The sequence below is a fragment of the Micromesistius poutassou genome (assembly GCF_964030765.1).
Source record: "Micromesistius poutassou genome assembly, chromosome: 21".
NCBI lineage: Eukaryota > Metazoa > Chordata > Actinopteri > Gadiformes > Gadidae > Micromesistius > Micromesistius poutassou.
The window spans coordinates 7,769,110-7,790,794 of record NC_140291.1 but is presented as its reverse complement, the minus strand read 5'-3'; the positions used below and the strand labels follow the sequence as shown (position 1 = coordinate 7,790,794).

General features: G+C 47.4%; 1 protein-coding gene across 1 annotated transcript; it reads right to left on the bottom strand.

Moving 5' to 3' along the window:
• Positions 1-3,172: 3,172 nt before the first annotated feature.
• vill (villin-like) lies at positions 3,173-18,002 on the bottom strand (the record flags this gene model as incomplete). The annotated part of the gene is made up of 20 exons (XM_084485626.1): positions 3,173-3,286; positions 4,514-4,706; positions 4,821-5,407; positions 5,951-6,019; positions 6,283-6,471; positions 6,729-6,873; positions 7,463-7,608; positions 8,237-8,416; positions 8,734-8,892; positions 9,122-9,259; positions 10,282-10,382; positions 11,133-11,286; positions 11,793-11,891; positions 12,543-12,621; positions 12,998-13,197; positions 14,394-14,504; positions 14,705-14,813; positions 15,450-15,640; positions 16,659-16,733; positions 17,931-18,002. 20 exons carry the CDS (start codon positions 18,000-18,002, stop codon positions 3,173-3,175), a joined length of 3,111 nt encoding a protein of 1,036 aa, XP_084341752.1.
• Positions 18,003-21,685: the final 3,683 nt, after the last annotated feature.

The window sequence follows — 21,685 nt, the reverse complement described above, 5'->3', positions numbered from 1 at the left end:
TTTATGTACGTATGTTATATATATCACGAAAAACAAATACATGTTTGGTTTATGTTTCATTTTCCTTTGACAAGCAACTTAATTCATCATAAGTCATATAGTACTTGACTTGCATCCAAGAATATATATGAATATACAGTATATATATATATATGAATATACAGTGTGTATATATATATATATATATGTATATATATATATATTTATATATACACACGCACCAGTGGGGTATACTACGAACCTCGATTAGTGGGTTAGCGAGGTATGTTGCGAAGAACTGTGCACTCTTTTCCGCAAGGAATTTTTCTATAAATCATGACATTGGCGGTGAAAGATGAGTAGCCTACGCACATTTCATCCCTGTTTCCGCAACATTTTCGTGCGCAGAGACCTTTATAAATGAGGCCCCAGGTCGGGAGCAGGTTTTCAGCTTTAGGCCGTTTCTCAATTTGCGTTCTCGTCTGTAGGCTACTTGTGTAGCCTACTTGCGTTCTTGTGAAACGTCATCAGTCGTAGCCCAACTACTGTTAAGTACTTTAAAATTAAAGAGGCTGGGGTTTTGTTTTATATAATTTGTTTATATTCTATACGTTGCTGATAGAGGAAACCCATTGCAACAGCAACGAAAATCCCGGTCTGATCCATCCGATCGTGTGTGTGTGTGTGTGTGTGTGTGTGTGTGTTTCTATTCTAATCTGTGTACTTTCTCGCTCATTCGTAATTATTATATCAATAGCCTACTCTCCAACTACATCAGTTAGGCACGCGCATCTGTACCCTACATATAAAAAGTTGTGTGTACAGCTTATCCTTATACACACGACAAGCATATCTTTTCATTTATATTAATTCTAAATATTAATATACTATTTTAAAATGAAAGCTGGGGTTTAGTTTTATATGATTTGTTTATGTTGTTCAGTAGTAGGCTAAGCCGTTTCTCAATTCGCGTTCTTGTGTGTTCTCGTGTAGGCCTACTTGCGTTCTCGATAAACGTCATCAGTGGTAGCCCAAGCACTGTTCCAATTCCAAGTACGCGAGAACGCGAGTACTGTCGTAAAACCCGTGTGTGTTCTCGATGCGTTCTCGATGAGGCCGTTCTACCGAGGACGCATCGGCGGGGACTCGTGTGGACTTGGGACCGTTAAATATCCCAGAGATGGTATTGAGAAACGGCTTATATGCCTACATGAGGCCGTAAATCAGTTAACAGAGCTGAGGTGTTGACAGCCGTTTCTCAATACCAAGTACGCAGACTTTGTTCTCGCAGACTTGGAAGTACGTACTTGGCAAGTCCGGACTTTCAAGTACAGACTTCCGAGAACGCGAGTACGCACCTGCAATTGGAACAGCAGCGGACTCGATGATGCATTCTGGGATATTTAACGGTCCCAAGTCCACACGAGTCACCTCCGATGCATCCTCGGTAGAACGGCCTCATCGAGAACGCATCGAGAACACTTCCGGGTTTTACGACAGTACTCGCGTTCTCGCGTACTTGGAATTGGAACAGTGCTTGGGCTACCACTGATGACGTTTATCGAGAACGCAAGTACACGAGAACACACGAGAACGCGAATTGAGAAACGGCTGTGACGTTTATCGAGTCCGCTGCTGTTCCAATTGCAGGTGCGTGCTCGGAAGTCCGGACTTGCCAAGTAGGGCCTACGTACTTCCAAGTCCGCGAGTCCGTAGTTCACATACTTCGTATTGAGAAACGGCCTTAGTCTATCGGGTTATATCCGCGTGCGCAGCTTCCTAGCCCCTCTTTTTACAATGTCGTCACCATTTGTGGGGTTTCCCGTGGACCTCGGAGCCCACATTGTACAGGGGTCTCTCCGGAGACAGAGGGTCTTTCGGGACAGATACGATCCCTTGGTATTGCCTGAGAATTATTCTTTATGAGAGATATAGGTTCTCATCAGAGGGTATTCGCTATTTGATCGTCCTCGTTGGACCTTATGTAGACAGTGCTTACTGTTGCGCAGTGTGTCTCCGCGAGAGAGTGGTAGAGTGGAGGTAGCGCGTCAGTCTCGAATTTCTGCATGCGGGGTTAAACTCCCAAGTGATGCGCATTTGTGTGTGAAGCATAAAAAGTCCCAAGTCATATGGAATACTTATTCACTGAAGGTTATGGAATTATATGTTTGTGCTTATTTCGAACTTGAACCCATGGCACCACATCTATGGAGGTAAAAGGCATGATGGGCCGGCGGATTTGAACCCCGGTCGCTGGTGTTCAGGTCTTGTAATAATCTGGTGCGGTGGCGCATTTATAATATAGGGTGTATTTAAAGACTATATGCAGAATCCTTCACTTATACAAATTTTCACGATCAGATATTTTTTGCCAGCACGACTCCCTAGCCAGTATGTGCAATTGTGTTGCCCCTAGCTGTTATCAGATTTTTTTTAACTCCTCATAGGAGTTAATTCTGACTATCTGTTCCTCTTGAGTGAAATAGACTGCTCTTGCTCTATCCATTTTGTAAAGGTGAGTAAAATGACGCGATAAAGGCCCCTTTCACGTGAACGTGCATTGAACCTAAAGCGGAAAACCTGGCTCGACTAATCTTAGTGAGCGTCGTAGTAGGTAGTAGGCTACCTACCATTTAACTCTGATCGCGAGTTGCGTCTCTGTCGATCCACTAGGTTTTCCCAAGAAAGCCTGGGTATATTCAGCGAGCTTCGTACCCCACTGCTTTGCATGTAAATAATAATAATAATAAGTACATAAATGAATGATCATAATTATGATCAACAGTTTGTTTATTATATATGTTTTTGACCACAGAATATGTACAATAACCTGATTAATCAACAGGTTGTTGAAATGCTGCCTGGTATTTATAGTAGTGATTCTAGGTTATAGGCCACAAATAGTAATTATTGATTGTGCGGTATTTTTTGATATTAAAATAATTAAATCATCTGTTCTTTACGATTTGTAAAATAAAAATCTGTTTCAGTAGAATACAATAAGATGCAATGCCCATATTCCTAACAAAGCTAATATTCTAGATCATGAAGTGAATCTGCCTGCTGAATGACCTGGTTCGACCCATCATACATCGATTCTAATCTAGGGAACTGGAGTTTGTTCATAAAGCTAACTGCCATAATAAACTTGGGGTTTTTACACCAACCCACTGTGAAACCAATCACCTCCTGTCTAAACAAGCCCCGCCTTCTTCTTCAAGTCGCTCTGACGCCATGCTGGCAGGCGCAGGAAGTCAGCGCGGTTCGTGCCCAACAGGTTTTCAAAGTCCACATCAGAGAGGTACATCTGGAAACAGAAAAACAACACACTCAAAGATTTACAAACAACATGGCAGTCTGGGCTAAATCTTAGATGCCTTTTCCTTACAGCATTCTAGGATTGGATAGCCTGACCCCTGATGTTTGGTCAACCACTTTAGCGCTGTGCTACATCACTCTCCTGGGAGTTGGACCCCTGGCCTCTTATGGCACATTTCCACCGCAGGGTACGCTTCGGACACAGCACGCCTCAGCTCAGTAGTGAGGGTGCGGTAGCCCAGCTCGGTTACGTGTCGCGTTTCCACCGCCGCCAGTACCCTTATGGTAGGGCGGGGTTTAAGCCAGACGGTGATAGCCACGGCAGCTATGTAAGCATCGGGACCTCATAGCAGCCCGACACAGTGTAGCCTGCTTATAAATCCATGAAAAAGAAGAAAGCGCACAATGAACAAAGAGCAACAATGTAGGACATCCAAGAAGGACAGCAAACTTTTGCGCAACATTTTCTTCAATAAACTAAGCTTTCGCCGTTGTCCAGAAATACCTCGCAGGTAATGCGTTTGCTTGTTATTATCCCCCTGTCGCACGGAAGGGACAATTCTGTCGACCAATCAACGGACAGCGTGTGTAGATCAAACTTGCCGGGACCCTTTCAGGCTCTCAGTACCCCAACGGAGTAGTACTGCGAGACGAGAACGACTCAATACGGCTCAGTCCGGGTCACGCCCACTTTTGGCGGTGGAAACGCGACCCGTGCCGCACCTTTGCAGACTGAACCGACCCGCACCCTGTGGTGGAAATGCGCCATTAGCGACCATAGAGCCTTTCATAGCGTACACCTCTCCACACAGTGCTACAGCTGCCTGCCCTGGGTCAGTGGCTCGCTACCACTGGGTTGAAGTTTGTGCTTGATTCAGAGATCCAAAAATGATCCAGATTCAAAACGGAACCAGATTCATAACTGATCCACATTGATAATGGATCATAATTCATGACTGATCCCGATTCATAACTGTAGCAAAGGTCCGTGCTACACTGCCTTGGTGGCTGCCACACTCAACCTTTGACCTTTCTGGGTTCCTCCAAACACACGACGCAGGGTGTTGGCGTTAAAGCCTGTTTATTGTTAAAAAGATCCATTGCCAAAGCTGATCCATATTCATAGCATATGAAGATTCATAACTGAATATATTCTTAACAGATCCTGATATCTTCTGAACCATAACTGATCTAGATTCCCCAACACAGTGCGCACCTCTTTCTGCCTGGGGTCCACTCCTTGGGGCATCTCCTCCGGCCGCCGGTTGATCAGGTGCTCAGGGGCCACGCGGTGCTCGGAGCCCCCAGAGGACTCCTCCGCCTGAGGGTCCCAGTTCAAGCCCCTGGAGTAGCAGGAGAACATCGTGCTGCCTGCTGAGGTGGGGGACGTGGGGGCATCGCTGCCTGACCTGTACCCTGACACAACCCCTGATCCATACTCTGGCCCAGATCCGTTTCCAGCTCCTGATCCAGTACTAGGCCCTGATCCATACCCTGGCCCTGATCCAGCCCCTGATCCATACCCTGGCCCTGTTCCAGCCCCTGATCCATACCCTGGTCCGGATGCAGCCCCTGATCCATACCCTGGCCCGGATCCGTTACCAGGCCCAGACCCTGTTCCAGGCCCTGATCCATACCCTGGGCCAGTCTGTGAACCAGGCTCTGACCCAATCCCTGAGCCATTTCCTGAACTGAACCCTGAACTAACCTCTGTCCTGTACTCTGAGCCCTGCCCAGACATATTCCCTGACCCCTGCCCTGATCCTTGCCCTGAAACAGACCCGGACCCGTACTCTGACCCAACCCCTGTCCCATTCCCTGACCCTAGCCCTGTTTCTTGCGCTAACCCATATCCGGAAACAACCCCTGACCCTTGCCCTGACCCTGGCTGTGAGCCCAGGGCCAGGTTCATAGAGAGGCTGGACTTGGCCCTCTGACTGGACGGGCTGGATGGGTTAGCCGGACTGGAGGCTCTTGGGGACAGCATTCCCCCTTGGGTCATGTAACCTGGAGGGGTACCTACTGGGCCCCCCAGGGCGCTGTATGACGAGCCCCCATTCCCGTTTGTAAACCCAACGGGGCTCTTACTGAGATTGGCTTTGTTGAGGTCCTGCAAACACAAGGAGGCGTGTGAGACGTATCAGATGGGTGATGACTGAGGTACATGACTGAGGAATAGTTAGGGCTAGGGTTAGCGTTAGGGTTAGCGTTAGGGTTTGCGTTAGGGTTAGCGTTAGTGTTAGGGTTCGAGTTAGCGTTATGGTTAGGGTCAGTGTTATCGTTAGCGTTAGGGTTAGCATTAAGGGCTCTTTATGGTCCCACGTTCACGCAACGCAAGAGGGTTACGGACCCCTTACGTCCTTGCGGACCCTCCTTGCCTCCACCACAAGGGCTTGACGTGTGCCTCCCAAAAATTGGAACCTTCCGTTGAGGCGACGCAGCTGCAAGGGCTGTGATTGGTCTGCTCACTAAAACCCGACGCAGGACCATAAACGTTAACGACTACGTCGAAGTATCTGCGTGGTCCTTGCGTTGCGTGAATGTGGGACCATAAAGAGCTAGGGCTAGTGTTATTGTTAGGGTAAGCGTTATTGCTAGGGTTAGGGTTAGCGTTAGCGTTAGTCCACGACAGTTGTCGACGTTAGTTACTTACGACATTGATCATGGACGGAGACCCTGCATCACTCAGCTCTTTCTTCATCTGCTCATAGGAGTTCCCTCCCTGTTGAGACACCAGGGCTTCTGTTCCGTTACGTATAATCAGTTATAATGCAGCAGATATACAGAACTAATGAACACCTGCCAGGTACGTAGCCACATTTGGGCCAACGTGGGCCAGTGCCACTATAATTGACAGCTGGCCCACCCTATCAGAAGTGCAAAATTCGGCAGTTTGAAATTCAAGGAACACAAAAATAGCCGATATTATAATGTCACACAAATGTGTGACAGGGACAGGGTCCCTGCCCCGGACCCTCTACTCACGCTCCACTTGTGGGGGTCCCAGGCGTTGAACCAGCCGGTGAAGGTGGGGGGTTCGCAGCCCTGCTTGACGGAGATGAGGGGCGTGTCAAGGTCACGTCCCGCCGGGTGGGTCCTCAGGTAATCCAGAGCGCTGCTGACGGCCTCCTGGGTCTCGTGCTGATTGGCTGAGCTGCCGATCCACAGGAAGACCTAGAGAGTGTGGAGCGGGGGAGAGAGACAGAGACCACCAAAGAGAGAGAGAGAGAGAGACTGAACAAAGTTTTGGTTCATGCATAACACAATAACTACACTCTTTTGGCCTTTATTTAATAATTAATTGAATGTGAAGATGTGAAGATGTAAAATCATTCTCAAACTTCAGACACTGGCCTCCCTTTCCTTTCCCCTGAAAAGAGAAGCAGCCATGACCTCCAGGACGAAGGCTTCAGGCTGGGGGAGGAGCTCACCTCCTCCCAGGTATCCAGCAGCATGACGTCCTCCTCGTCCAGGTCCATCTGCGTGAAGTCGTATACCTCCTCCATCCGGAAGCCGCCCGTCTGATTGGAGCACTCAAACAGCCGGGGGGCGTGGAGAGGCTCCTCCTTCTGCAGCCTGCAGATTGACCACAGCATCACGTCTTATGTGTGGTGAGGCACGTGTTCTGTGACAGGATGAAGGTCACTCTCTCTCTCCTTCTGGTACTCGTCTGTATTTCCTTCTTGTTGATACATTTGTGACCTAACTTCAAGTTGCAGCATCAGGAAAAGGCAGATGTTTGGTTCTATGGGAGACATACACGTTTGTAGTTCACCAATGTGATAGCTATTCATGATTTAAAACGTGTGCACAATTAAAAATCCTGCACAATAAATCCTTAAATTAATCCTGATTCAAAGAATCACAGAAAACCGTTTGACACAAATGGAGTCTGGAGATTCTACAAGACATTCCTGAAAGGCAATGCAGAAATAGATAGCTCATTGGAGGGAGGCAGGTTGAGGCAGGTTGAGGGAGGTTGATGCAGGTTGAGGCAGGCCGAGTTAGGCAGGGCCAAACAGGGGCTATCAGCTGAAGAGACACAGGGACTCACATGTGTTAATCTTTTTGGACCAGATCAAGCTGTTCTAGATCAATCAAAGATCTTCTCACCAGAAACGTCTCCACAGACACCGAGCGGTGAGTGTCAGGCGGTTCACTGTACCTCTTGTCCCTGGCGTACGGGGCCTTTCCCCCCAGAGTGACCCAGAATTCAGCTGGTTCCTGATCCTCCATCACCACCTGCTTCTCCTCCTTGGAGAGCACGTCGGACATGGCTCTGCCCATCAGGCGCTCATCTCCGCTGCAGCCCTGGGACGCAGAACACAGACACACAAACACACAAACACACACCGAGGTCACCACCGACACCGCAAGGGCTCCTGTTGTGGTCGCTGCTGCTGCTCCATCTCAGTCTGTGTCTTAGTTTAGCCCCGAGTTCGTAACCATTAGTGTCAGAACATCTAGCATCTAACTATCAATCACACACATGCACGCACAGACACACACATATGAACCAGAACCGGAGTGGTGCTCACCTCATAGAACCGAGAGGTGCTCACCCTGTAAAACCGAGCGGTGCTCACCCTGTAGAACCCTGTATGGGGTCGGCTTAGCTCAGGAGGTAGAGCAGGTTGACTTGTAACCGGAAGATTGCTAGTTCGATCCCCGGCTCCTCCTAGTGTCGATGTGTCCCTGAGCAAGACACTTAACCCTAACTGCTCCTGACGAGCTGGCTGTCGCCTTGCATGGTGGACTCCGCCGTCGGTGTGTATTAACCATTGTAAGTCGCTTTGGATAAAAGCGTCTGCTAAATGCCCCTAAATGTTGAACCAAGAGGTGCTCACCCTGTAGAACCAAGCGGTGCTCACCTTTAGAACCGAGAGGTGCACACCTTTAGAACCGAGAGGTGCACACCTTTAGAACCGAGTGGGCTCACCTTGCCATACCACAGGTAGCTGGTGGTGGGGGTCTTGAGCAGGAACACGTCGTTGGTGTTGAGGGAGGAGGCGCGCGCCGGCACCTCCGTGGCCTTGGTGTTCAGCTCACTGGTCCCGCGCACCTGGAAGAGATGCGCATCCGCACTGGGGGGCGCCATTCCCGGCCGGCCCGTCCCACCCTGCACGCATACACACACGCATGGAGACAATCGTATACGCATGTACACACACATATACAAATATAATTATGTACACACATACACACACATACACACACGCAAATGCATGTACACACACATATGCATGTACACATGCACACACACAAACACACACACACACACACACACATGAAGGCCGAACATATTTACACACATTCAGATTAATAGAGACACACACATTAACACACATACACACAGCCAAACACACACACACACACACACACACACACACTCTCTGATGTAATGCCATATAGACATGGACAGTGGTTTGGACGCACCTCGAACAGGATGAGCTTCCCTTTGAAGATGGCTAGGAAGTGTCTCGGCTCCTTGCCCATGACCACCCTGACCTGGACAGCCGCCCCGTGGAGGCTGTTGTCCACGTTCACCGCCTGGAAGGCACACGCTGTCACCTCGTCCCGGGTGGCGTGGCGGCCCTACCGCACACAACAAGGTCAGCGCAATGCTAGCCCACACTATTTGCTGCGCTAGCTGCAGAGCTCTTGTAAAAATAAGCTCTAGGATGTACTGCTGACCAAAACATTTGAAATAAACAAGGGAATAAATGAAAAGTTTGAAAAGAATGAACAAATGAATGACTACATATATGAATACATGAGAATTGGAAGAGAGAGCCAGCAGTGTGAGGGTTTGGGGAGCAGCCACCTGCCACATGTACAGGATATAGTGCTGCCTGCTGGACATCCGGTAGGAGTAGAGCACCAGGTAGCAGTCCCCTCCGTAGAACTGTCCGTAGCTGCTGGGCTTCACCTCGGCCAGCTCCACCTTCTCAATGCGCCAGATCTGCACAGGGTGGGCCGTGTTACTGGGCTGCTGCCTTAGTACCCATGAGCTTTACACTAGAGGGTGAACTGCAACAGTCCAAAAATGCAAACTTTGAACAAACATATCTCGTAACCGCTTTAACTTACAGTCATGAAACTCTGTTCACACATGCATATCCTCATGGTGAACAAATATGCCTCAATAACCTATGACTTCCGGCGACCAGATTTGCGGCCATCTTGAATTTTGTAAAAAACATTAAATTGCCTAAGGATCCCAGGTTTTTTGACTTTGACAAAAATCCTTTAGCCCATATCATCTATGGACCAATGTCTTCAATCTGACATAAAGATTAGTCTGTACAATAGATTTTAAAGCACCCATGAGCCATTGACTTCTAAAAGGGGTGTGGTTTAAACCGCAAAAAGACTTAAATGCTCAAATCAACATCAAATTGGACTCCTATGATCTTGACTCCAATACAAATGTTGTTCAGAATCAAATTCTGAACAAGAAAAGGTCAATATATTTTCAAATAGGGCGTGGCATCGAAATGGGCGTGGCCTGTCACTAAAATGATGCATGTCCAACTTTTACCTGTTGGTGGCGCTAGAGCTCTTGACCTAGAGTTGCCTACACAGTATCACCACTTGGACCACTTGGAAGTAATAGGTGGTCTGCTGTTAAATTAATACAATATTGGGGAATTATTACATTATCATGAAGGCTAACCTGGTAATGTAATAACCTCCCGTTAATGTAACACTTTATTACATTATTTGTACAAAGATTATTACATTATTGGGAAATGCACTTTATTACATTATCGGGAAGTTATTATATTATCAGGTTTTATTACATTTTCAATGGACTCAATGGCAGATTTTTATTACATTATTGGGGTTATTATATTATCAGGAATTTCTTAATTTTATCAGGTTCTACACGCCTTTTTACAGCTTGAACGCACCAGAGACGTGTGCTGATTGGGGGGAGGCCGGGCACTATGGAGCCGGGTTACCACAGTGTGAGTTCCCTACCTTCACAACTCCTGAAGCGTCGTCCACCATGCGCTGCTGTGCTGCCAGCTCAGGGCGAGCGTGGAGCTCCATCACGTTGAACTTCACCTGCTCCACCTTGGCTGCAGGGGAGAATTAGTGTCAGAGTTATAGTTATAGTTGTACATTTAAATGTTATAACTGATTGGAAAAACGACTTCTGTAAATAATTCTAACAATGTATGCTGCTACCCAGGGGCTTAGTGGTGAACACGAGGGGACGGTCTGGATGCCAAACTCTTCTTTGGTTCCCTAAATGTTCTTCTTACCATCAAATCACCTAAATGGGCCAATCCCCGCCTCTCCCCACCAGAAGATCCTGTATTCCATCCCCCCTGTCCTTCTTAGCCTACCCCGAATGGCTGCTCAGACAGGAGCCCCGCCCCCACCTGGTCCTTCATGACGTCGGAGGTCAGTCTTGCCTCGGGTTCTGTCTTCAGTTGACAACTGAACTAAACCTTGAGAGGTGAACCCAGATGAGGGGAGATAGGGTCTGAGTACTGGTACCTATCCTCCCAGGCTGTAGGTGTGTGTTGGGGGTACCTATCCTCCCAGGCTGTAGGTGTGTGTTGGGGGTACCTATCTTCCCGGGCTGTAGGGGTGTGTTGGGGGCTGTAGGTGTGTGTTGGGGGTACCTATCTTCCCGGGCTGTAGGTGTGTATTGGGTACCTATCCCTGTACTCAAGGTGTGTGTTGGGGGTACTCTAGATGTGTGTTGGGGTACCTATCCTCCCCGGGCTGTAGGTGTGTGTTGGGGGTACTCTAGGTGTGTGTTGGGGGTACTCTAGGTGTGTGTTGGGTACCTATCCCTGTACTCTCTGTGTGTGTTATACCTATCCTCCCCTTGCTGTAGGTGCTGCCCAGGCCCATGGTCTGGTTCTTCTCCCTCCAGGACTGGAACAGGTGTTTAAAGATGGCCGACTCGGCTCCCTCACTCATCACCTCCACGTTGGTGGTGGCCGGGTAGCTCTTGGCTTTGATGAAGCCCTGGGAGGAGAGGAGGAACACAATTCAATTGTTTCACGTTTCTTTGGCAGGTTTAAAATAGAACAACGTGGAATATTAGTATTTAATGGTAATCTGAAAAACAACCAATGTGTTATTGTCATTGTTCTTCATTTATCATGATAATATTTTCATCCCATGATTGCTCATCTATAGAGGGAGGAATGTGTTGTCTGAACACATCGGACCCCCCCCCCCTTTCAACGCATCACATATGCAGCCAGGTCATGTAATATATGTTATTTATGTGACCCTTTAATAAAGTTGCCCTACGTAGACAGGGCATCCAAGCGGCCATCTTGGCTCCAGACACTAGGTGTGTAGACTGAGACTTTATACTGTTTATACTGAGACTACAACTGTTCAAAACTCATTCCAGACAACGTTCACCAGGAGGCCGTCTTCCCGCCCGGGCCCCTCCCCCAACGGCATCTGGAACCAAGATGGCCGCTGGGTGAAGCAGGTGTGTTTGAAGCTCCTCCCCTCACCACAGCACTGCTGAGGGCGGAGCGCCGCTCCTCCAGGGATGCCTGGCGGCCCTTCCACACCAGCAGGCTGGAGCCGCCCTGGTCCACCATGTAGCAGTCCTGGGGGGGAGAGAGAGAGAGAGAGAGTTAGGGAGAGAGAAGTGGAATAGGGGGAGAATAAGAGAGGGGCAGGGGGAGAGAACATGAGGACAGAGAGAGAGAGAGAGAGAGTACCTGAGAGCTGTGATACATGTTACACATGGAGAGTGTGTGAGGAGGAGTGTGTGAGGAGAAGTGTGAGGAGAAGTGTGTGAGGAGGAGAGTGTGAGGAGAAGTGTGTGAGGAGCAGTGTGTGAGGAGGAGTGTGAGGAGGAGTGTGAGGAGGTGAGTGTGAGGAGAAGTGTGAGGAGAAGTGTGAGGAGGAGAGTGTGAGGAGGAGAGTGTGAGGAGGAGTGTGTGAGGAGGAAAGTGTGTGAGGAGGAGTTTGTGAAGGGGGGAGGGAGGAGGAGGAGTGTGTGAGGAGGAGTGTGTGAAGGGGGGGAGGAGGAGGAGTGTGTGAGGAGTGTGTGAAGGAGGAGGAGGAGGAGTGTGTGAGGAGGAGTGTGTGAAGGAGGAGGAGGAGCAGTGTGTGAGGAGGAGTGTGTGTGAAGGGGGGGGAGGAGGAGTGTGTGAGGAGTAGTGTGTGAAGGGGGGGAGGAGGAGGAGGAGTGTGTGAGGAGTAGTGTGTGAAGGGGGGGAGGAGGAGCAGTGTGTGAGGAGGAGGAGGCTCACTGTGGACTGCAGGAGGTCCTGGGTGAGGGGCTGGGTTGCCACCTCCTGGACCACCAGCTTGCCACTGTTGTCAGTCACACTGAGGAAACACACTCTTTACTATACTATGAATGGTCCAATAGAGCGAGTCATTTATCTGGGAGAGAGGAGTCTCAAAGCCCTCCGGTCAGAGGGGGACTATAACGATGGACCCCAGATTCCACCCCTATACCAAAATACACCAAGATGATATATATATATATAGTCCTATATAACATGTTAGGCAATAGATTAGGTAAAATATATGATCTTAAATATGACCCTTCATACATACACATTACCTTGGTAATCTTGGTAATCTGGTTGGTTGCTAGTTGTACAATGACAGTAAAATGGAGTCAAAACTAATCTAAACCAAAGGAAATGAATGCCAACTCTGCCCCCTGGTGGTGAAAGGGAGGTAGTGCAGTCCTCACTGGTAGAGCTTCACGCTTTGCGCCGTGTTGCGGCTGTCGTCCGGAACGGCGTCTTTAATCTGGCCCGTCCTCTGGCCCAGCACCGCCATCATGGTCTTCATCAGCTCCGGGGAGTCTTCCTCGTCGGACCCCTCCACCAGGTTGATCTGGGCCCGGCCCCCCCGCTCCCGGTCCCGGATGTCCTGCGCCAACAGGACTGCCTGAAGAACCCAGGAGACCAATCAGAACCGTTCTATAAACCGCCTGAAGAACCCAGGAGACCAATTAGAACCGTTCTATAGACCGCCTGAAGAACCCAGGAGACCAATCAGAACCGTTCTATAGACCGCCTGAAGAACCCAGGAGACCAATCAGAATCCTGTTCAGAGGCCAGTCGAGACCAGTAGAGACCAGGTAGAGACCAGGTAGAGACCAGGTAGAGACCAGTAGAGACCAGGTAGAGACCAGGTAGTGACCAGTAGAGACCAGGTAGAGACCAGGTAGAGACCAGTAGAGACCAGGTAGAGACCAGTAGAGACCAGGTAGAGACCAGGTAGAGACCAGGTAGTGACCAGTAGAGACCAGGTAGAGACCAGTAGAGACCAGCTAGAGACCAGTAGAGACCAGTATACACCAGGTAGAGACCAGGTAGAGACCCGTAGGGACCAGGTAGAGACCAAGTAAAGACTGGGTAGAGCCCAGTAGGGACCAGGTAGAGACCAGGTAGAGCCCAGTAGAGACCAGGTAGAGCCCAGGTAGTGACCAGTAGAGACCAGGTAGAGACCAGGTAGAGACCAGTAGAGACCAGGTAGAGACCAGTAGAGACCAGGTAGAGACCAGGTAGAGACCAGGTAGAGACCAGTAGAGACCAGGTAGAGACCAGTAGAGACCAGCTAGAGACCAGCTAGAGACCAGTAGAGACCAGTATACACCAGGTAGAGACCAGGTAGAGACCCGTAGGGACCAGGTAGAGACCAAGTAAAGACTGGGTAGAGCCCAGTAGGGACCAGGTAGAGACCAGGTAGAGCCCAGTAGAGACCAGGCAGAGACCAGTAGAGACCCTTTCTCTCTATCTACCTGCTATGATGTCATGCCTCTCTTTCAACCCCATCTCCTGTCTCTCTACTCGCACATTTCAGTACAACAAAGCCCATAAAATACATCTATATCTATCTATATATTTATAAATAAATATATATTTATAAATAAATAAATATATATAAAAATATATATATATACATGTATACATAAGCAATCTTTTTATTGTTAGACCTCATACAAATGTACAAGGTAATGAAATGCTCCTCATTGCCTCTCCTTTGTTTCCATGTGGTCTCCAACACTAACACCCATAAGGCAGTGTGGTTGGGTCCAGCCCCCTGAGCCGCCCCCTGTGGAGGCAGTGTGTCAGACAGACCTTGAGCTTCTCCCTGCGGTTGCTCTGGGGCCCGTTCCACTGGACGATGTTCTTCCCCATGTCCAACAGGAAGATGTCCCCTTTGTTGAAGCTGTTCCAGGACACGTCCACCTGGTCCAGAGCACATTAAGACCATGAGTCCTCACCCACTCACTCTATACTATATTGAACTATGATGTCAGTGTCAATGACGGTTTAACTAACATCATGCGCACTGATCTCCTGTGGCTTTAAGAAGGACCACAGAGCCCCCATGAGCGGCTGGCCCCCGGTGGCCCCCCATGCTCCCGGGCCCCCCCGGCCTCACGTACCTCCGTCGCCGTGACGTTCTTGCGTCCTTTCACATGCAGCAGACGCAGGATGCTGTAGCAGTTGGTCTCCACGTGCTGGAACCCGGACGCCACCCCGCCCTTCTTGTAGCTGGGAGGGGGGAGACAAGCATTAAAGGACAATTCCGGTATTTTGAACATTGAGCCCCATTTCTGTTTGTCTAGGTTGAAATAGAGTGGTTGACACTGAAATTTTGTCTTGGGTATTTGGCTCATTTAGAATCGCCCCTGCCTGCTTCAGATTGGCTGGCTACAGGCATGCACAAACCTGTCCTTGAAACAACTCTAAACGTTTGTTTTCAGAAATCAGTTCTAGCCCTATTGTTGAGACGGAGAACTGAGCGAAAAGACTACAACCAAACGCAGACGCAGAAAGGAGATTGCTTCCACCAAAAAGGTTCCACCCAAACCCACAATCGCCCACTGCCCACCCATGCCCACCCATGCCCACACTGCCCCAAAATATGCGGGTCCAGGATCGGCCTCTTCGCCCACCTGAAGACCCATAAGGACCAAGAAGGAGGCCAGACATACTTGACCTTGAGCGCCGATGATGATGATGTGTGTGTGTGTGTGTGTGTGTGTGTGTGTGTGTGTGTGTGTGTGTGTGTGTGTGTGCATGTGTGTGTGTGTGTGTGTGTGTGTGTGTGTGTGTGTGTGTGTGTGCATGTGTGTGTGTGTGTGTGTGTGTGTGTGTGTGTGTGTGTGTGTGCGTGTGTGTCCTCACATGAGGCCGTTCTTGAAGTAGCTCCTAAAGGTGGGGGACTCGGCCCCCTGGACCTGGCGGTGCTGCACCGGGCTGCCCCCCAGGCTCTCGTCCAGCTGGGTCACCAGGATGGCCGCGGCCCCCTGCTCGTCCTGGGAGGAGGAGCCCCCGATCCAGTAGTGGATGTCAGCTGCCCCGCCCGCCGAGTGCTGCTGGGGGTTCACCTGGAGGACACACACACACACACACACACATACACACACACACACCACACAGTCACACACACACACACACACACACACACACACACACACACACACAGACACACACACACACACACACACACCACAGTTACACACACACACACACACACACACACACATACATAAGGGGAGACACCAGCAATGTCTGTCCAGAGTGTCTAGCACAACCACTAGAGCACTAGGTAGCAGAACCAGTACTCAAATAGAACAGCAGGTAGCAGAACCAGTACTCACATAGAGCAGCAGGTAGCAGAACCAGCATTCACATAGGGCGTATTCACACCAGGAAAGTCCTTTAGTTCACTCTGCTTGGTCCGGACCAAAATACAATGTTTACTTTTTGGTTTTGTCGCAACAGTCCCAGAATTTGACAACAAACCCACATGTGTGCAAAGATCGTTCAATCATTGGACAAAAAGGTATGGGGTGGGGTAAAGCGTTAAATAAAAAAGTTTGGTCCGCACCAGAGTTCTATGGTTTGTATTCACACCAGCTCAAAAGGTTCGCACCAGTGATTTTTTTGGTTTGGTTCGAACCAAACAAGGCAGGTGTGAATACGCCCACAGGTAGCAGAACCGGTACTCACTTAGAGCACCAAGTAGCAGAACCAGTACTCACATAGAGCAGCAGGTAGCAGAACCAGTACTCACATAGAGCACCAGGTAGCAGAACCAGTACTCACTTAGAGCACCAAGTAGCAGAACCAGTACTCACATAGAGCACCAGGTAGCAAAACCAGTATTCACATAGAGCAGCAGGTAGCAGAACCAGTACTCACATAGAGCAGCAGGTAGCAGAACCAGTACTCAAGTAGAGCAGCAGGCAGCAGAACCAGTACTCACATAGAGCACCAGGTAGCAGAACCAGTACTCAAGTAGAGCAGCAGGCAGCAGAACCAGTCACGTAGAGCAGCAGGCAGTAGAACCAGTACTCGCGTAGAGCACCAGGTAGCAGAACCAGTACTCACATAGAGCACCAGGTAGCAGTCTCCTTCAAAGAAGTTCCCATAGCCCTGATGCGGAACAGGAACCATTTCCATGTTCTGGAGGAACACAGCATGTCATTACTGAGCAGAGACTATCATCTCTAAACACCTCTTCAAATGGTTGAATGTGACCCATTCAGAGCCACACATAGCAGTGGCGGCTGCTCATCTTTCAAAGAGGGGAAGCTAATTTTCGGCCTACATCATATAAATTGTCAATTTATGTATATGTAAATTATCCTCTCTGTTCCTTTTCAAGGAAATGCTCTATCATACCAACTAGCTGTCTTTTCCAGTGACTTGACCAGTGTCCTCTCAATGGCCAGCAGAGCTAGGCTGTTTGCCTTGGCCCATTGTGTTATGGGTGTAGGACTTTAGCCGCTTTAAACAGGAGAAGCTCCTTTATACACCTGCAGATGTAGTTCCAATTGTTGCCACTAATGAGAACAGTTTGTAAAGCTGAGGCATTGCACTGTCCAACTCCATGTCTTTAAGGAACACAGCTTTCCCCTGTCACCCTGCAAGTCCTGATCTGAATACAGGACTTGAAGTTCAGACCTCAGGCTCCCTGAATCAAAGTGATGGCCAACTACCAAAACTATATTAAACTTGAACAAAGAAATGTGGGGATTATGTTAAACTGAAGCAAGGAATTGTGTGTATAACTGTATGAAATGTACTATGAAAATTGTCTAGCAATTTCGCCAAGCAAATATCAAGAAATAGGTTGCAGTTTGTCTTTCGACTAGCTTGCAAAATCCGCGATGGGACTGAGGACTGAAGAGAGCTCCGGCGACGTTTTATAGTTCAAAATCGCTGTCAATCAAACGGCAACTCAGTCTTTTGCAGACCCTTCAATCATCACGCAGAAGCCCAGCATCCAGGCTAGCCCACTCCTCCATTCACCCCCAGAGATACTGAGCGTCCGTGGGAGGGACATAATCGCAGCATTATTCAATGACCGTCGACTTTCGACGCACTGAAAAAAGCTGTTCTATGCAGCCCCATTGAAGTGGATGGACGCTGAGCTTCAACAGGCAAATGCACTGTGAATGTATGAGAAGGAAATCGAGTCAGTCGACCTGCGATAAGCATGATTCTGAACGAACTCGTCTTCGAGATGGATGTGTTCTAACGCATTTTCAGTCAATGAAATGTTAACAAAACAGTATATATTTGACCTTGCAGTCTTAGAGAAATCGCCACTGACACATAGATACGCAAACACACATGCCAATTTGGTGGTAGACTCACGTTGATGGTCCATATCTGCAGACCTGGTTTGCGGCTGACGTTAGGGAAAAGATTTGGAGCTGGGTCAGCCATCCCGCCGGACTAAAACACAAAAACTACAGGTCAGACTGGATTAAACAGCATCTTCTTCTTCAGCAGAAACACTGGATCTTGCAGTGGAATATTTCATATTCAAGACGGCCATGGGAATGGGTCAATTCATTATTTATTGTTTCATAATAGTTATTATTCACTTTTTATTCACTGTTTTAAAAAGGCAAATAAATGAAATCATTTATAGAAAAGGGATTTTAAAATCCTGGAAGGTGCCTTCCGGTTTGGGACATGTAGGAACAAGATGTGCGTTTCAGAGTCTCCTAAGAACTTGACTATAACTACCTTAAAACTCCTTAATATTGTAGCGTTTGCGGCCCGACACTGCAGGGCTAACTAGTGGAATGAGGAGGACACAGAGTGGCTGGTGTTTAACCGGAGAACCAGGCTTTATTATCCTTTCCGTACAAAACTAACTACAGGGTTTCAGGAGTGCCCAAAACCATATAGCGATACCGAACACTGGCTAGCTGTTCCCGCCCCCTCTCCCAACTGGCCTATCAGGCTGAACTAGGGCAACTCCTTCCCCCCACAAACTCCCCATCAATCCCCCCCATAGTCCTGCTGGGTTGCTACAATATATACGAATGTTGAAAAATAGTTTCAGAAGTTTATTTTTTCATTTGTCTTGTTGGAACATGCCAAAGAAAGATTCTGAGACTAAGAAGCCCAGCCAAACGCTAAGTAGCAAAGTAGCAAACATGGCTACCGCTGCTAATGCCAGTGACATTGCTACGATGTTGGCGACAGAAATGGAAAAACAACGTGAACATCTCAAAGATGACATGGCTGGTGTGACATATTTCAGCCGTAATATCCTCACATAGCCACAGGGAGCAGCACAAAGCACATACAATAGTTAAGAGGTAATATCCTCACATAGCCACAGGGAGCAGCACCAACCACATATAATAGTTAAGAGGTAATATCCTCACATAGTCACAAGGGGGCAGCACCGAGCACATATTATTGTTAAGAGGTAATATCCTCACATAGCCACAGGGAGCAGACTGAGCACATGCAATAAAGCTGCAACACTTGTACATAGCCAAAAGGGGGCAACAACGGATCACACATAGATGAAGTGGGCAGGTTTAAACGTCGTAGAAGACGCCCACCCGTACCTGTCTATTTAAGCATCAACTTAGCTTTGAGACAGGAGGAATCGCCACAACAGATTCTCCTGCGCAGGGTTAGGGTTCTATCCCTATCCCTATAGTCAGCTTGGAGAGTGACGCTCCGCGCGTGTTATATACAATTCCTCTCCTTTTGTTTCATAGACAATAGACCAAAACCTTTAGCAAATAAAGTGAGTTAAAAGCGATCTTGTCTCAGCTGCCTTTTCTGGATTAAAAAGAACATATCACTGGTCTGACTAAAATCTCCCTGGCACCTATCCAGGCATCTTTAGCAAATTTCCACAAAATGGTGGACACACTGGGAAGGAGAGTCGCTGCGGTGGAGACGACAGCAGAAAACTTTGATGCCCTGTTGGAGCTAGGCTCCACTTATGGTATGTTGTGGACTGTTATGGCATGTTTCAGCTAACCTTTTTTTTTGTTTTGTTTGTTATTTCGGTTATTTGTTGTTTTGGTATTATTTATGAACATAAGTACTTTGGACTTATAGGAGTTTTTTCTTCATTCATTTTGTTATGACTCAGGGTCTCTAGAGAGCAAGGTTATTGAGAATCAGTGTGTTTCTGGAAGTGCTTAGAAAAGGGACGAATCCTGCGTGCTGCTAGTTTAGCAGAGATAGGAGGGGTTGGGTTTATTGGGGATAACTGGGTAGACTGGACTTTTTATTTTATTTTTGTTGTTTATTCTCAACTTTTTGGATTTCACTGTGTGCTATTACCGACTTTAATGGTGTTAGATAGAGGCATGTCACACATTTTGTATGTAAAGGGAGACATGATCTCTCTATGCAAACTTGTAGACCACTTTTGAACTCAGTGGAGAAGGTTGAATATTCTGCTATTGTAGAATCAGACCATATTGGATCTCCATTTTCACCAAAACTACAGTAGTCGTCCTCAGTGGCGATTTAACACCACATTACTGTCAGATAACACATTCTGCACTTCAATTGGCATTGCCATCAATACTTTTTTGGAAACTAATAAAATGGATTCTGTGTCCCCATCACTGCTATGGGAAACACTTAAAGCCTATCTTAGGGGAGAAATAATAGCTTACTCTTCTCATCATAATAGGGAAAGAAAGAGACAAAAACAACAGTTAATTGATGCCATATATGAATTGGATAGTAAGTATTCCACCATTCCAAGTACATTGCTTTATAAAGAGAGAATGTCATTACAAACTCAGTTTAACTTAATCTCTACCTCTGAAACAGAACGTCGTATTATGAGATCAAGTGGGTTATATTGAACATGGGGAAAAATCAGGGCGTCTTTTGGCACATCAACTTAAATCTAAGTCAGCAGCACAAATTATAACACAAATTGAAGATGTAACAGGTGAAACCACAACAGACCCCCTAAATATAAATTACACTTTTAAAGACTTCTATTTTGATCTGTACAACTCAGAATCACTGAAAGACACATCACTGTTTCAGAATTGTTTTTAAACCGTTGAAGTCCCCACCCTATCTTCTAACCAAAGGGAGTATCTAGATCAACCAATGGAACTTGGGGAGGTTAGATCAGCCATCTCTGCCATGCAAAAAAAAGGGCTCAATGGAAAACCCTGTCTGGTAACTAGACAGGGTTTTCTAGATAGAGAAAAACTCTGGGAGTGCATTTGATTTGTAATTACTGAGGCTTGAGGGGAAGAATCCCCAGGGCCAGATGGCTTCCCAATTGACTTTTATAAAAAATTCTCTTATCAGCTACTCCCCTGCTGTTAGATATGTTTATTGATGCATTGTCACAGGGCAAATTGCCTGACTCCCTTAATGAAGCATCCATAACTCTTCTTTTAAAGCCAGGTAGGGATGCTTCAAAATGTGGATCATACCGACCAGTATCACTTTTAAACACTGATATTAATATTAATAATTAATAATATTAATTAATATCAACTGACCAAGGTTTTATTAAGGGGCGGCATTTATTTTCCACATAAGACGGCTTATGCATGTGTTGTATAATCCCTCATCTAATGATTCCCCAGAAGTTGTGGTTTCATTGGATGCAGAGAAGGCTTTTGACCGTGTGGAATGGGATTTTCTTTTTTTTGTTTTAAAGAAATTTGGTTTTGGTAAAACATTTGTCAATTGGATCCAACTTCTTTATTCTTCCCCTCAAGCCTCAGTAATTACAAATCAAATGTGCTCCCAGAGTTTTTCTCTATCTAGAAAACCCTGTCTAGGTACCAAACAGGGTTTTCCATTGAGCCCTTTATTATTCACACTAGCAATAGAACCATTAGCTCTGGTCCTCAAATCAACTCCCTCAATACATGGTATACGTAGATGGGGATTGGAAATTAAGTAAAGTAATCTTTATATGCAGATGTTGCTTTACATATCTGATCCACTGCAATGAATCAGTACAATTATTTATTTTATTTGTGTTACATACTTTTGGTCAGATCTCAGGCTACAAACTTAACTTAACAAAAAGCGAATGTTTACCTAGAAACAAATTAGCTATGCAAATCCCAGACCATGCTCTGCCATTTCATATTTCTAGA